The 17,681-nt window shown below is 37.1% G+C and overlaps 1 protein-coding gene across 9 annotated transcripts in view; it reads left to right on the top strand.

Annotated features, from left to right (window-relative positions):
* The window catches only part of Herc1 (HECT and RLD domain containing E3 ubiquitin protein ligase family member 1), a 166,544-nt gene that overhangs the window by 94,700 nt on the left and 54,163 nt on the right, over nt 1-17,681 (top strand). For 7 of the 9 annotated variants that reach the window (XM_026779061.1, XM_026779067.1, XM_026779064.1 and 4 more), the window contains 9 exons: nt 2,795-2,901; nt 3,399-3,509; nt 5,306-5,482; nt 5,961-6,200; nt 6,670-6,753; nt 8,776-9,296; nt 11,481-12,256; nt 14,464-14,662; nt 17,275-17,435. In XM_026779061.1, coding sequence (XP_026634862.1) covers nt 2,795-2,901; nt 3,399-3,509; nt 5,306-5,482; nt 5,961-6,200; nt 6,670-6,753; nt 8,776-9,296; nt 11,481-12,256; nt 14,464-14,662; nt 17,275-17,435 — 2,376 coding nt within the window. The remainder of the gene's footprint in view (nt 1-2,794; nt 2,902-3,398; nt 3,510-5,305; nt 5,483-5,960; nt 6,201-6,669; nt 6,754-8,775; nt 9,297-11,480; nt 12,257-14,463; nt 14,663-17,274; nt 17,436-17,681) is intronic. The other 2 variants (XM_026779062.1, XM_026779065.1) reach the window with 2 other exon arrangements.

Raw genomic sequence — 17,681 nt, 5'->3', positions numbered from 1 at the left:
AAATGTACTAAAAAGTAGAGATGTATATAGTATATAATTTGCTACAAGTTTGACCTCACATTTTAGATTGTCAGATCAGATCTAAATTTATCTGTCCCCTCTATGATGATATAAGTTCAGCTGCCTTGATTATGACTTCCATTTTTGTGGTATCTTGACAGTTCTATGTAAGTTTAACTCCTAGATCAAGCCTAGAAGTCTAGTAATCTTATACAGGTTCCTGATAGCCTTTTGCTACTCTAGTCTTTCTCCATATTTTTGATAAAATATATAAAACAAAAATTAAAATTTGATCATTTAAGTATACAGTTCAATGCATTAAGCCTATTTACTGTATTGTATCATTTTCATCCATTTCCAGAACTTTTTTATTATCCCTCCCTAATGTGTTTGAAACATATAGAATCATAATATAGTATTCCATGTTATTATTATATGTGTTTACAGTTTTTAATATACTTAAGTAATGTTTATTAACTAATATAACTTAGAGCTTCCTTTAATGACGTGAAATTTATGTTTTTAAAGTATAAAGTAAAAGATACTCAATTATTTCACCTGATCCTATTAGGCATGTGTATACGAAGAGTACCTGTTTATACACCAAAATTTTGTCTATGCCTTTCCAACGTTATAAAAGCACAAACTACTAACTGTGCATTGAAGGGTAACTGTAGTCAACATATAATATGTACACGTATGAAAGCTTAAACAAAAAACTCAGAAGCATTCCAAGCTCTGGAGCAGGAAATAGACTAGAGGAAGGGAATGAGAGCATATGCTTAGGCTTTAGATGCTCACAGACCTCTTAACAATTCTGTTCCTACTGCATATGGAGTCTTGGTTAAATTATTAAACTCTCTGAACCTCTGTTTCCTCATTAAACTGAGTTGTAATTCAGACTCTGAATTTAGGATTAATATATATTACTACTGCCTGGGAGCGGGGTGGGGGGAGCCTCTAGACAGCACAGGACTTGAAAAGAATCCACAGCATTGGCATATACTAAGACTTTTCTATCTGTGGCGGTTAGGGGGGAAGACATGTACTCTATTGATGGTTTCCTTCTTTATTCTATATTCTTCTCTTCTTCTTTCCATGTTCCTTCTACTGTATACTTTTTTTTCCTATAGCTTATATACCCCAACAAAGTTTTTCAGGCAGTATGAAAATTACAATGTAGTTACATTCTGTTTTTTCAAGTGAATGAATGCAATGAATACAAAACAAACAGTAAAAACAGCATGTTTTCCATCTCCCTTACTTGATTAATTTTACATATTATCAGTGAAAAACAAATTGTCCTAAGAACCCACATACATTTGTTCATACCCAAGCAACTTGTTATAAATTAACCATGTGGGCAAGTAAGGGTATTCTTGTCAAGTCTTTCACTGGCAGGCTGCATTTTGCAGTAACAAAGAAAGGTCCAATTATTTTTTTTTCTTTTTCTTTTTTTTTGGTTTTTCGAGACAGGGTTTCTCTGTGGCTTTGGAGCCTGTCCTGGAACTAGCTCTGTAGACCAGGCTGGTCTCGAACTCACAGAGATCCGCCTGCCTCTGCCTCCCGAGTGCTGGGATTAAAGGCATGCGCCACCATCGCCCGGCTAGGTCCAATTATTTTATTACTTACCTTGAAAGGTAATTTTGCAAGGAATCTTAAATGAATCACAAACCTATACTTTTATATATGAAAAAGAATCAGTCAATTCTACTTTAAATCTTTGAAGTACATATTCATTTATTAATAATTTTTTATATCAGGAGATTGAGGGAAGAAATGGGTATAAGGAATTAATCATCACCTTTGGTTATCACCCAACCCTAGCAAGAAAAGTACTTCAGCTAGTGACAATTGGGCTGCTTTGTATTTTTAACCTCAGCTGTGTCCTTGTGAACTTTAGATTGTTTTCTAGGGTTTTTCGTCTCAAAGCTATTATCAAAACATCTGATCTAACTTGAAGTTGTTTTAAAACTTTGTTTCAGCTAATGATACACAGCGAAGCCAGTGTCTGCATCTTTCTGCATTAAGATTAAAAGAATTTGAGCCAGCCTGGCTTAATCATTAATTTGAGCTATGATCTGTGCAACTCCTTAGGTCAAACTCACAGGCCCTGGCTGTGTAATATTTCCTTGTATTTATTTTTATTCATCAAAATTCTGTATAAGCTGACATTATTATTATCAATAAAATAGTACAGCTTAGTGAGGAATCACCTTCAATGACAATCCACAGGTGAAAATGCACAGTACAATGGGATGTTTCCATGAGATAAACACAATGCATTATAGGCCGTGGGAGTCTCCCCATATCCATTCACACCATGCCAGATATTAGGGAAAGATAGTAGCAGCAAACATGTAAAGGCACAGCAGAAGCAAAAACCATTCTGGGATCTGTGGTCTCTGGCCTTGCCTATCTGAGATTGACCTATCAGGGGGTTTCTCCTGGTGGGCTGACACCTTGAACTTCAATAGCCACCTGATGCTCATCTGGCATGGCTACTGGCAGTATACTAAGTACATACTCTACCTCTGACACATGTGGTTGCAGTGCTTGTCCAATGAAGACGTAAACTGGAACATGTACATGATGTATATATATATACTAACAGGCATAGATTGGGTCCAGAATTAATATGACAGTAGGTTTAAATGTAGGTCTGTTTCATTTATGAAGTGCTTTGTAGCCTTAAGTAAAAATTTTTACATGAAGTTTATTTTAACTATGCCTGTCAGTCATATTGATAACAACAAGACTGGTTTGCTCACCACACCCCCACCACATCCCCCAGGCATTCCTCTGGTTGGCAACTTAAGAACAAGGCTCCTTGCACTTCATGTCCTTGAGGCCGTGCTACCAGCTTGTGAATCAGGTGTAGAAGATGACCAAATGGCCCAGGTTTGTATTTTTTTTTAATTGGTAGAAAATGGTTTTCACATCTGTAGTGTGATTCACTCAAAACTAAGAGTTACTACAATCTCTTTAGTTGTAAATGTGTCTTATCTTCAGTAGTATAGTCTCTACTTCTAAGATTGCTTTTTTTTAAAGCCTTTGTTCTTATGGAAGAGGAGAAAATAAATTATGGGATGTAAGAAATAGAGAGTAGAAAACACATGTAACATCAAAAGGAAAGGACAGTCTAGAATTTCTTAGTAGGTTGGGGCTCTGGAGAGAGAAATGTGTGAGACAGCAAGACCAAAACAGATGTCCGTATCTAGAAAGGAGAAACAAGTAAAAACAAGCCATTTTGTAGTGAGCTGATGATCTTTTAAAACTAGAAGTATTCTAGATAGAACCATCAGAAGTAGCTGTTGGATGTTAGTATACTCAATCTTCATGTGCCATTGAATATTACAGTTTATAAATTTTATCTTCCTTTCCCTTCAATATATTAGGTTGTTGAACGTTTATTTTCCCTTCTGTCGGATTGTATGTGGGAGACTCCCATTGCTCAGGCCAAACATACTATTCAAATAAAGGAAAAAGAACAAGAAATCAAACTACAGGTAATCTATTCTTCCCCCTGAAAATGTTTTTAAGTCTCATAAGTAGGTACCCTAGTGCCCATCTGTGTCTCTGGGTATAAAAGTCCTACCTTGAGGGTTCTTGTTATAGAATTTGCTCCACATCCTCTTTGTGTGTTGACTACTTCTCATCTCATTCTTCCAGTCAAGCCTTTTCTTATCCTTACTCTCAAGTCATATTTTTTTCCACGATGGTTTCTTGATCATCTTTTCTGTCTTCACTGCTAAGATTCTCAAAGGAGTAAACCACACATGTCAGCTACTTCTCATTTTCTCTTCAGAGTGCTTATCACCCACCAAGATGCCAAACTCTATGAAGTATTAACATTATACTTATAGTTGCTTTCCACTATCTATAGGGAATTAAGACCATCCAAGCTTACCCAGATCCGTTAATGCTTAAGTTTCATATATAAAGTAGTATGGCATTTATATATGACTTAACATAATTCTCCTGTAAACTTTAAATCATTTCTAGGTTCTCTAGTACATAATGCAGTATAAGCTTGTAAAGAGCTGTGATCTCATATCTATGTGATGAGAAGAGTCTAAATGTGTTCAGTACAGATGCAGTTGGTTCTTAAATATATTTTTGATCTGTGGTTGGTTGAATCTGTGATGTAGAATCTGGAATATAGATGGCCCACTGTTTGCTATTTTACCATATCTTATTGGTTCTTCTGTGTACCCATCCTTGTAGCATGAGGTTCTACTGATTTACTTTCTAAATAGGATTCTACTTCATACTCATAATCCTTAGCTTAGTTTTCCTGATTCCACACTTTTTCTGATTTTCCCTCTACCTTAGAAAATGGCCTTTCATTCTTCTAGGTTTTTCTTTCTGTATTTAAGTGTTGGGTATTATAGAACCTAATCTTAAGTTTCCCCCCACCCATCACATCTTTTCTTGTTTCCATATTCATAGACGCATAATTTGACTCTATATGCCATTGATGCCTAAATTTTGAATTCTGTCTTCTATTAATTCACCAATGATAACCAAATAGACATTTCATACTTAGTATATTAAAAATAGCTCTATCACATTCTGTTCCTTCCTCAGCTTCTATTATTACTGAAGAGAAAAACCTTGGAATTCAAGCAGTAGGGATAAATCCTGGTGCCACTGCCAGTGGTCCCTCAGTCTGCCCTAGCCATGCAACTGTCAACCACATTCAGAGGGATTAGTTTGGTTCTATGCTTGTTCCTTCCCAGTCCTTCTGGTGTTGGTGAACTCCCATTACCTCGGGTAGACTGTTTCAGTGGGTGTACGTGTACTCATTATAGTCTTAACCTCTTTTCTCATATTCTCCTTCCTCCCACTCTTCAACAGTGCTCCTCTTTGCATGGATACCTGTTCAGTCTAGATATAGTAGGGAGGGCCTTGACCCTTCCCCAAAGCAATTTGCCTTACCCTCTCTGAAGAGTGGATGGGGGAGGGGTTTGTGGAAGGAATGGGAGGAGGGAAGGGAGTGGGAACTTGAATTAGTATGTATAATGAAACAAGATAGTTTGTTTTCTTTTTAAGAAATTAAATTTTTAAAAAAATTAAAAAGGGAAAAACCCCTTGGAGTTATTCTCAATTCCAGTCTCACTGTGTAACTGACTTTATTAGTCTCCGTGTACCATAAATGAACAATACACTCTTATAGGCACTGTATTCCTACTGCCGTGCACAGTATCTGAAAACTGATAGATATGTTATCTGTGGAATAAAACCGAGGAATGTACTAGAGATCTGTGTGCTCCCAAATACTGACCCAGTTCCTTTCTGGTAGAAGCAAGGAGAGCTGGAGGAAGAGGATGAAAATCTCCCCATACAAGAAGTCTCTTTTGATCCAGAGAAAGCTCAGTGTTGCATTGTAGAAAATGGACAGATCTTAACTCATGGTAGCGGAGGAAAAGGATACGGATTGGCGTCAACAGGGGTAACTTCTGGGTGCTATCAGTGGAAGGTAAGGAGAATTCTTAGTAGTTTTATTGTTGTTGTTTTGTATTTTTAGTTTGAAAAAATCATGTAAGTGGGAGAAAGCTCTGGAGACCTCAACCCTAGACAAAGAACTATAGGCACCTAAGGAATACTGAGATCAAGAGAAGTAGTCTTCCCAGGGAGGAGCACACCAATTGGTTGTCCAACAATTATTTTTCAAATATTCCCTCAGCATCATAATAAAATTATAAGCTAAAGTCATTTACTTTAAATATTATAGGTACCAAAGGTTATTCTTTATATTTACATGGTGAAGAATAAGTTTGCCTTTTTATAAACTGATGAAATTATTTCATTTTTATGTTATTTCTTCTTACTTTGAAAAGAAAGTTATTATGTTCCCATAAATGTGTAAATATTACATAAAATACATTTCCAATTCTCACAGTTTTTTTCAGTACTAATGAACATTATGGTCATTTTTTTCTTTTTCTTTTTCTTAGTTTTATATTGTGAAGGAAAATAGAGGTAATGAGGGCACGTGTGTTGGAGTTTCTCGCTGGCCAGTACATGATTTTAATCACCGCACTACCTCAGACATGTGGCTTTATAGGGCTTACAGTGGTAACCTCTATCACAATGGAGAACAGACTCTGACGCTATCCAGCTTTACTCAAGGAGATTTCATTACCTGTGTGTTAGACATGGAAGCCAGGACCATTTCTTTTGGGAAAAATGGAGAGGTATTGAAATCTGTTTACAAATACAACTCTTAAGTCCCTTCATCCCTCCCTCCCTCTCTCCCTCCCTCCCTCCCTCCCTCCCTCCCTCCATTATTCCTTTCTTTTCCCAAATTTAAATCCCACTCTTGTTATAGATGCTGGTTATTTAGTGTATAGGGTTTTACTTTCTTCTTATTATTTGTTTTTTTGTTTGGTTTGGTTTTTGATGCTTTCTGATTTTTTAAATTCTTTATTGATGTCAAACTAACAACAAGGTGGTAAAAATCAAGTAAGTTTTTTTTTTAAACAAGCAAATAGTTTAGCATTACATTCTGTGTGGCATTGCCTTGGGTGGAAGGGCAGTTGATATATGGCTCTAATAACTTTTATTCTATCTCATAACCTTTGAATTTTAATGTGACTACATAGTATCAATTTTAAAAGCAATTTCAAGTTTATTTATTTATTTTGCTTCTCTGTCACACTCTAGGAACCCAAATTAGCTTTTGAAGATGTGGATGCAGCAGAGTTGTACCCATGTGTAATGTTCTATAGCAGCAACCCCGGTGAGAAGGTAACAGAATCCCAACCTGTATTACACATAAGGGATACCAGTTATTTTAAACTAGTGTTATGTTAGTATGATACAGTGGTCATAAAATAGAAAGATATCTCTACCATTACAAGTACCTGGCCCATAGAAGTCTTTCTTCTAGAAGGGTAGATAATTTTAGGAATTATCTTTACTCCATATTAAGGCACTCTAGTTGTATAGCAAGCCAACTTTAAAACAGTGGCACTGTGAGAGTTACGGGAACTGTATTAGGACTAATATGGTTCATTGGTAGTTATGGATATGAGGAAAAATACTCAAATGTAATAAGATAACATTAGCTGAATAATGCAAGTTAAGTTCTGGTGGGGAAACTACCTTTTATTCATGTGGGAGCGTTCTCAGACTTTGTTAGATGTTACAGTTTAGAATGTGGTGAGAATAGTATTAAGGGCAATTGGTCTCACTGAAACAGTTTTTGTTTTCTTTATGTAAAACAAAAGCAGAGCCGGGCGGTGGTGGCGCACGCCTTTAATCCCAGCACTTGGGAGGCAGAGGCAGACGGATCTCTGGGAGTTCGAGGCCAGCCTGGTCTACAAGAGATAGTTCCGGGACAGGCCCAAAGCTACAGAGAAACCCTGTCTTGAAAAAACAAAAAACAAAAAAAAAAAGAACAAAAGCAGAAACTAGCTTCTCTTTGTGGGTAGTGGTGATGTTTTTCCATTTCCCACCCTTTTACTTGAGGGTGTGGTGTAACTTAGGTCTCTGGTCAAGATTTTCTAGTGGAATTGTATACTAGAAAATTTTAAAGTTAAATTTCTTATAATGAAAATATTAAACATAGTAGATATTAATCATAAAAATTGCCATATGTGTGTATATGTATGTTTATATACATGCATAAATACATATATATGTTTATATATGTGCGTGTGTATATATGTATATAAACTTTTAAGTAATTTAAGATTAGCCATTCACAAGACAGATAACTTCTTGAACAAGTAGCCAATTAACTGCAGGTAAAGTAGAGGCTGCTGTGTGCCTGATATCATCCTTTGCTCTGGTTGTGTTTTTGTTATATTCTTTGAGGAAAGGAAATAGTTAACATTAAGTTAACTATTCACAGTGAACCTAGTAAGTGCTTTGACTATATCACTTTATTTTTAAAATAAGTTTAGGGTATGGGTACTATTATTGTTGTCTTTTTTTTCAGGTGAAGAAGCTAAGACTTAGATTGCTTGCTAAGATTGTAGGCAATTAGGATTTAAATTCAAGTCTCACTCCTCTTTTAATATCTTTAGGGAGTAAGGGAGAGGAGACAGGGTCTTTTATATAGCTTAGACATGTGAAGTCACAGAGATTCTGAAGTTTATCAGAAAAGTCCTCCAGACAGAATAAATATATTTTTGGTTAGAATCCTAAAGCTGGATGGATTCTCCAAGGTTTACAGAAGTTGGAAAGCACCAAGCCTACAAGAATATTAGTAGGGCTCACGTAATACAACCAGGACAAAGCAGGACTTTGGACTCAAGGTCTTCCAGGTGCTGAAACTACAGACATGTGCCACCATACCAGCTTCCTCTCTTCAATTCTGTGTCTACTTGCAATGTTCATATTGGGACTGTCCTAGTTATGTAGTTTTATAATTTTATATTTGTGCCATGGAAACAATGTAAGATACTGTATTATCCTGGAGTTTTAAGGATAATAGTTACTATTTCTTTCAGATATTTTTTTGGACTAAATCGAGTCAGTCACATACGCCTTCCTCATGTCCATCCTTTGAGTGGTTGTAACTGCTTTGGAACTTGTGGACTACACGAGGTTCAAATGGCAGGGCATTGTAAAGGGCTGATACTGCTAATTAATTCAGTGGATCTCTAACTTTTCCTACCCATTGTTGGAGGTGGAGTCACTAGATATATTACTCATACTAATATTAGTTCAACATACAATTCCATTTGCTAGAACCTGTGTTGACAAACAGTTAAGAAAACCTATTAACATCACACACATTCCACCTTCTCTTCTTTTATGTAGGTGAAAATTTGTGATATGCAAATGCGTGGCACACCACGGGATTTACTTCCAGGAGACCCTATTTGTAGTCCAGTAGCAGCAGTGCTAGCTGAGGCCACTATTCAGCTTATCCGTATCCTTCACCGAACAGACCGTTGGACTTACTGCATTAACAAAAAGATGATGGAAAGGCTACATAAAATTAAGATTTGTATTAAAGAGTCAGGTCAGAAGCTAAAGAAAAGCCGCTCCGTTCAGAGCCGAGAGGAAAATGAAATGAGAGAGGAGAAAGAGAACAAAGAAGAAGAAAAAGGTAAACATAACAGGCATGGCCTTGCTGACCTCTCAGAACCACAGCTGAGGACTCTTTGCATAGAAGTGTGGCCTGTGCTAGCAGTGATAGGAGGAGTTGATGCTGGCCTGAGAGTTGGAGGTCGATGTGTTCACAAGCAAACTGGGCGCCATGCCACGCTGCTGGGAGTGGTCAAAGAAGGCAGCACATCTGCCAAAGTCCAGTGGGATGAAGCCGAAATTACCATCAGGTATGATGTGTTGAGTTTCGTTTATAGCAGATAGATGTTTGATGGTGAAATGGGCAGTTGCCCATGGACAGTGAGTAATAGCGTGTTACAGATCCTCTGCTAGTTAACTTTTAAAAATGATTTTCTTTGTTGCTAGATATTATTATTTTTATTTACTAAAATAAAAATGATCTGTAAAATAAATTTTTAAATTTTGTTGGTGAAGAACTGATAAGTTTACTAGACTTAACTTGTTTTTTATTTGGGTTCCTACTTCTTGTTGCTGGGAGGTATCTTTGCCAGAGATCACACTTGGTCTTGTGCATGCTAGACAAGTGATCTCTCACTGAGTTCTGCCCTGCCTGTTTTCTGCCTTTTGATCATTTCCATTATATACTTGGACAGTAAAATTCCAGCTGGATAACTTATTGACCAGATTTTATGTTCAAGAGGCCCTGTGGTAGGAACAGCTATGTGAGAACTACCTTTTTTTTAATTAAAACTTTATTTTTATGCATGTGGGTATTTTGTCTGCATGTGTGTCTGTACACCACCTGTGTGTCTAATGCCTGCAAAGGCCAGAAAAAGACATTGCATCCCTGGAACTGGAGTTACAGATAGTTGTGAGCCACTATGTGTGTACTGGGAACTGAACCTGATTCCCTGTAAAAGGAACTCATGCTCTTAACCACTGAGCCATCATTCCAGTCCTATAATGAACTCTCCTGTCATTTTTTGTGACTGAATGTTGTAACTTAAACTGGCCTATAACTCACTATGTAACCCAAATAGACCTCAAACTCATGATCCCCTTATGTTAGCCTCCCAAGTGCTGGGAGTACAGATGTATGCCATTACCCCCAGCCCTACCTTTTTAAAATACGTATTTTTATTCTCTCAATGTACATCATTTTTATAGTTATGAGAGTTACATTTATCTGACATAGCAAGATGCTTAAGGGCATTTGAGTATATTTGTATGTATGTAGTTTAAAATATAAACTTCATATATTTGATGTTAAACATTTCTATTCATAAAGGATTTCACCTATCTGAGTATATAGTTTTATCATTTGGAAATAAGGATTTATTATTAATATTATGTAATTATTGATTATATTAGCTACTGTGATTCTTTTGTATATTAATATGACAGTACATTATCTTAAAGAGTGATTTATAGTATTTAATGAAAGTAGTACTATTTTGGAACTAAATAAACATGATAGACTCAGTTGAAAAAACACATATATGTAAAGTTTATATGTAATGTCTGACTATAATGGACTTTGTTGTATATCCTTCATCTCACAGAAACCTAGGAAACGCAGTGAGAGCTTTACAAAATCACATAAGTGTTTTCCTTTGCCTTTATTCTTTGCTTTGTTTCAGAGAAGAGTCAATATCTTATTAATATATGTGTAGCATAGTAAAATATGTAAGTTAATACATGAGAAAAGAAAAATGTGGCAAAGGGAAAATGAGATTAGGAAGATAAGACAGTCAAGAAGTAGGCGATTACAACAAAATTTCAGATACTTGCTAAGCTCTTTCTTGTATTTCTGTAAGCAATGTGACTCTTAAACTTAAGGAATTTTATGCCATATATCCTGAATATATGATTATATTCTTGCTTCAACTACAATATGTGTATCAGTTGAAGATTATTACAAAGTAAAATTTTTAGTGAGAAAGTCTCCTATGGAAGAGGTTACAAAGATCTATCTACTACATACTCAACACAAACTAGATTTATTATGTAAATTTTCCAACTAGCTTACATCAAACTACATCTCCCTTATCTCCTATTCTGCAAGTAAAGTTACATAGCCTTATTCTTTTGCTTTGTGTATCAGTGGTTACTTTGGTACTATTATGGCAAGGTTGAGTGATAACAACAGAGTCCATATGCTCCCAGAGCTCTAAGGTAGTTTGACCTGGGAAGTTTGCTATTCTGCTTTATATTATATATTGATAAATATTCTCATTTGAAAGCACATGTACATTTCATTGTTGTTGCATTTAGCATTACATCTCAATTTCCTCATAATACCATTTTTTCATTCTGTAATGATGTCAGTTTGTGTAAACTGTTCTCTGTATTATGTACATGATGCGTCTTGTTTTGTCTACGTTATTTTCTGTACCTTCCTCCTGTCTTTCCCTCACTTGCTTTTTCCTGTGTCATTCTGATCTTTATTAAAGCTTCCCAACTTTTTGGTCGCCTAGTGATACTCCATTGTATAACCTGGAACCCTGTGAACCACTGCTGTTTGATGTGGCGCGATTCCGAGGCCTGACAGCTTCTGTGCTGCTGGACCTAACATACCTGACAGGCATTCATGAAGATGTGGGGAAACAGAGCATCAAGCGACATGAAAAGAAACACCGTCATGAGTCTGAAGAAAAGGGGGACACTGAGCAGAAACCTGAGAGTGAATCTATTTTAGATGTGCGAACAGGGTTAATATCTGATGATGTCAAAAGTCAGGGTACCACAAGCTCCAAATCAGAAAATGAAATAGCTTCATTTTCTTTAGAACCAACACTGCCAGGTGTGGAATCCCAACATCAAGTAACAGAAGGAAAAAGAAAAAATCATGAACATATATCCAAAACCCACGACATAGCTCAGTCAGAAATCAGAGCAGTCCAGCTTTCCTATCTCTACCTCGGTGCTATGAAGTCACTTAGTGCTCTTCTTGGCTGTAGTAAATATGCTGAGCTCTTGCTGATTCCAAAAGTTCTAGCTGAAAATGGTCACAACTCAGACTGTGCAAGCTCTCCAGTTGTTCACGAGGATGTGGAGATGCGTGCTGCTCTACAGTTCCTGATGCGGCACATGGTGAAGCGAGCAGTCATGCGATCACCCATAAAGCGAGCGTTGGGGTTAGCCGATCTGGAACGGGCTCAAGCTATGATTTACAAACTAGTGGTCCATGGGCTTGTGGAAGACCAATTTGGGGGCAAAATTAAACAAGGTATGTTACCTGATGAAGAAATACTCATAACTTAAAAGTAACATAATCCTACAAATGATTTGTGAATGTGTGTGTGTGTATACATATATATGCCAAAGGAATTTGACATTGTTTTTTCTTTGTAAGATAAATGGTCATTGTTTTGTTACTTTTACATTAGTAATTATTGTATACCTGTAATTTTCTATTTTTAATCTATATAAACACTAAAATTTGATAATTGTTATTAAATTTTGGAAAGCTGAAATTACCAGGTCTGGTGGTGCCCCCTTTAATCCCAGCACTCAGAACACAGAGGCAGAGAGATCTCTGTGGGGTCAATGTCAGGCTGCTTGCTTTACATAGTGAATTCCAGGACTGCCAAGGCTATATAGTGAGATGCTGTCTCCAAAAAAAAAAAAAAAAAAAAAAAAAAAAAAGAAAGAAAGAAAAACAGACAAAAAGAGCTGACATTTAATTCATTCTTCAAAAAGTATTCAATTATTTATTGATCGATTTGAAATATATTCTTAAAACTTCTCAGAGATGTTTTTAAGATGTGCTATTTCATAAACAGTATATTGTGTGAAAAGACCCTGGCTTTGATTATCTTTATCTTCACTTTGAGAAATCGTACAAAGTTTTAAATAAAAATGAGAATCATTGAGAAAATACTTATTGAATGCTTCCTTCAAGAAGCTTGTACTATACCGAGAGAGGTGACACAGTACTGGAACCCCAGGATTTGGAAAGCAGAGGCAAAACCAGAAGTTCAAGGATGTTCTTGGCAACAAATCAGTTTTGAGGCCTGACTGAGCTACATAAGACCTTACCTAAAGGGACAGGTGGAAAAGAAAGAAAAAAAAATGTAAAAGAAAAAAAAAGGGAAGAGAAAAAAGAATGTTGGGTCTTCATTCTTTCTGCTTCTACTCCCTTTCCTTTGCCATCATTCTTGTTCCATCTTAGTTTGAGACAGAAGTACATGGTCCATATAAGTAGGCATGTTTTAAAGTTGTTTATGAAGGCATGTGGCCAGGTAGTAAACCTAAGAATTAGCTATGTTTTTAAAATAAATTTTTACAGCTAGACAGTGGTGGCACCTTTAATCCCAGCACTTAGGAGGCATAGGGAGCTGGATCTCTGTGAGTTCGAGGCCAGCCTGGTATACAGAGCTAGTTCCAGGACAGGCTCCAAAGCTACACAGAGAAACCCTGTCTTGGAAAAAAAAAAAATTTAACTTTTTTTTTTAAGTGTATAGGTGTTTTGCCTACATGTGTGTCTGTGCATCACTTGTGTGCCTAGTGCCTGCTGAGACCAAAAGACTGTACTGGATCCCTGGAACTAGAGTTACAGATGGTTGTGAGCTGCCATGCGAGTACTGGGAATTGAACTCAGGTTGTCTGGAAGAGTAGCCAGTGCCCGTAACCACTGAGTCATCTCTTCATCCCTAGAATTAGTTGTTTTTATAGTAACTGCTCCTTTACTTGCTGTTCTCTTACTGGAGAAAGAAAACTATAAATATACATTTTTGACACTCACACACCCTTCAAGTCATAGCGTGAAATTTCCATCAAGGTTGTTATTCTTCTTATTTATATGCCTTTGCTAACACTAGAGGTAAGTATCAAAATCAAAATGCTAGACAAATAGTTTTAGTGTTTGGATATATTGAAATATCCTCAAATTTTGGACATCTCCCTACCCCTTTTGACACAGGGCCTGGTTTCAAGTAGGTTAGGCTAGCTTTAACTTACAGTCCTCTTGCCTCAGCTCCCTGAGTGCCTGGTTTAAAGGAGTGTGTCACTATATCCCCCAATTTTAATGTGTTTGAAAGAGAATTCTTTAAAACCCAAACTAATTGCAAGGGCCTGTAGAACCTAAAATAGTGAATATAGTAGTGAAATAAGAACGTGTGTGTGTGTGTGTGTGTGTGTGTGTGTGTGTGTTTAAGAACTTTTTTTTGAAATTCCTTCAGAAAATATGTGTAGGAACTTTGATGTTTCGAAGCCAGGTTTCACTTTGTAATCTTGGCTGCTTGATATATAACCCAACGTGCCCTTATACTCAAGATAATCTTCTTCCTTCAGCCTCCCAAGTGCTAGGATTATAGGTGTCCATAACCAAACCTACCTCTAGAAACATTTAAGTTAGAGTTTTCCATTTTTTTTTTTGACTATTGTTTTTGAGAAAGACAAATCCTTACTGTTTTCTTAACCTTTGGTTTACAGAGATTGATCACCAAACCGAAGAAAGTGACCAAACCCAGCAAGCACAAACCCCAGTTACCACCAGCCCATCAGCATCCAGCACAACTTCCTTTATGAGCAGCTCCCTCGAGGACACCACAACTGCCACCACTCCTGTCACTGACACAGAAACAGTGCCCGCGTCTGAGTCTCCAGGAGTGATGCCACTTAGTCTTCTCAGGTAGAGAAGTTGGCCTTTATGTCTGTCACACTTAGGCTTCTCAAAGCACATGGTTCCTCTTAACATAGTGTGCCAAGTTAAATCCAGGTATTCCAGAGCTGGAAAGAACCTGGGATCGTATAGTGAAAATATATCCTCATGAAAGTAGAAACACACCTCTGAAGTTAGAACTTGTCCTGAACTCTCAAAACCAGTTAGTGGTAGGTCAGGGTCTACTCCTATGTCTATATAGGGGGTGTAAGTGTGCACTACCATACTTGGCTTGGCTAAGCTTTTAAAGACTTCTTTTCTTCAGAAAGCAAAGTAATTGTTTCTTCCTGTTTTGGGGGGGTATGTTGGGGACGGGGTTGGTACAGCTCCTGAGAATCAAACTCAGGACCCTTACATGTTACTCAAATATTCTATTGCTGAGCTATATCTCCAGCCAATACTTGAATTGTGAGTTGTAGAGTACAAAGAAAAAGAAATCATCTACATGAAATAATTCTTTCTCTTCGGGTCTTTCCCTTTTGAACATAATTCTTTTTTTCTTTTCCTTTTTCTTTTTTTTTTAAACATTTATTTTACCATTTATGCGGCATGAGAGCCCACATACCACAGTACACATGTGGAGGTCAGAAGACAGCTTGCCGAGTTGGTTCTCTCCACCTTTGTATAGATTGCAGGGACTGAACTTAGCTCATCATGCCATTGTGGTAAGCTCATTCACCCTCTGAGTCATCTCAGTAGCTCTGTACTCCATTTTTACTCTTTTCAAATGAAAAGAACATGTTTTAAGGTGCTTCTTCATCCATCTCTATGTAATAAGGGTGAATTCTATATAATGCTTACTTACTTAAATTCCTTTTTGCTTAGTTTGCAGCTCCTATACATACTGGTGAGACTTTAGAGACCTTCATGGAAAGATTGGCTTAAGTGAAGTAAGGAAAGCAAACTAGCCTTTCCCTCTGCTATTCCTCTTGGATAGATTGTCTTTATTCTCACTGAACTAGACAGGGAATACTCTGCCATTAGTGATTCTCAAGTTTTGGTGTGCACAGTTTTCCCACCTAGGAGCTATTTGAAAGTTCTGGGATTACATGCCCTAGGAAACCGGATTTAGTAGGTATGTAGAGCCCATAGTTTGCATTTGTTACATTTTCCGAGTGTGTGTGTGTGTGAGTGTATGTGAGTGTGTATGTATGCACACTATTTTGAAAATTGAAAATATTTGTGCAGAGGAGCACTGATGCACACTTGTTTATTAGCTCTTTCATTTGAGTCACAGTTCTAGGAGCTGCTGATAGGTTTTTAATTCTTCTGGCAATTTCAGAATTTAAAAGTGTTCACAGAGAATCTGTGACCGCTTGTCTCCTTTGAGGCTCTGACTAGAATAGGCATAGGATCAAAGGATAGAATCATGCCCTTTGTTGCCATAGGTGCCCACCAGATGACTTCCTCTATTTCTTTAGTAGTAGAAATTGAACTCAAAGGTACACTCCTAGAATTTTCCTTTCTTCTTAGTCTTTGTTTCTCTATTACTGGCTTGGAATTGATTGGAACTACAGTTACCTCCACAAGACTCAGTGAGCTACTGCTCCCTCTGTATACCATGGTTGATTGGATAAACAGGGCTCTTCTGAAGCTAGATAGTGCTTTGATTACGGAGACTAAAGCTTGGTGGTAGAGCACTTGCCTAGCGTATGCAAGTGGTTCTACATTCAATCTGCAGCACCACAGAAAAGAAAATGCTCCTACTTTGGGGGACAGATCTGGACTTGACTCTTTGGTTAGTGTCCACCTTCTCAATGTGAGATGGAGTGCCTATCTTTCCTGTGCCTGTCATTCATATACTGTTTATCCCACCTTAGTGTCAGACATGTTAGCTCCCTCTGGCATATCATGCATACCCACTATTTTTCAGTTGCCCTGGGTAACTGGACACTTATTCTTTCTGTAAGTTAATACTTGAGATCAATATGTTGATTTTTTTAGCTAGTAGATTTATATTTGAGGTAAACATCAGTTCTCCTGTTTTTGTTTTTGTTATGGGGTCTTATGTATCCTGGGCTACTCTTGAACTTCGTAAAAGGCCAAGGATGACCTTGAAGTCCTATCTATACCTCCCAGTTGCTGGGACTATAATATGTGCCACCACACCAAGTTTTATACAGGACTGGAAATTGAACCCAGGGTTTTGTGCATGTTAGGCAAATACTCTACCATCTGAGCCACATCTCTAGTCTAGCTAAGTTCCCCGTCCTTAAAATTCTTCTTTAGTTTCTTGACTATATTCATACCAAAATACCCTTGTCACCTTGATATTATAGAAGAAAAACTTCATAAAGGCAAGGATTATTCATTTCTTTTATAATTGCTATATCACTCCCCAGTATGTTGCTGCTCTTTTTCTAGGAATATAATATTACTTTTATAGTTAAGAGTACCCTATGACATAATTACTTTTAATACTGAAGAATCTTTCTTTCATCACCCTGTATTAAATTATAGCTAACTTGTGCTGTCTTCCAGGTTCTAATTTCTTCTGTAAGAAGATTTATGACATGCCTGTTTCTTACCAGTCCCAGTTGAGATTTTTTTTTTTTTTGCTAATCATTGTTATTTTCTTAAAGGCAAATGTTCTCTAGTTATCCAACCACCACTGTACTTCCTACACGTCGTGCACAGACTCCTCCAATATCATCACTACCAACCTCTCCTTCTGATGAAGTAGGAAGGAGGCAAAGTTTAACTTCTCCTGATTCCCAGTCTACAAGGCCAGCTAACCGCACAGGTAAATCTGCTGTCATGCACTGCAGTACCCAAACCTCTTTGCGACTTTGTTATATAATCATTGTGGGTTTTTTTTTTTAATTGATTATAAAAAGTGATTTAGTGAAAGATTTCACTTTCAAACTGAGTTTCAAACTATATTTTGAATTGTAGATTGAATTATGGCCATTTGGAGAGAAGTAACATCCATATCAACCACACATACCCTTTTTTCCTTATAAGCCAATGTTCAGTGCTATAGATGTCT

Source organism: Microtus ochrogaster, chromosome 5 (assembly GCF_000317375.1).
Source record: "Microtus ochrogaster isolate Prairie Vole_2 chromosome 5, MicOch1.0, whole genome shotgun sequence".
NCBI lineage: Eukaryota > Metazoa > Chordata > Mammalia > Rodentia > Cricetidae > Microtus > Microtus ochrogaster.
The sequence above is the reverse complement of the archived record's forward strand: the minus strand, read 5'-3'. Positions and strand labels throughout refer to the sequence as shown.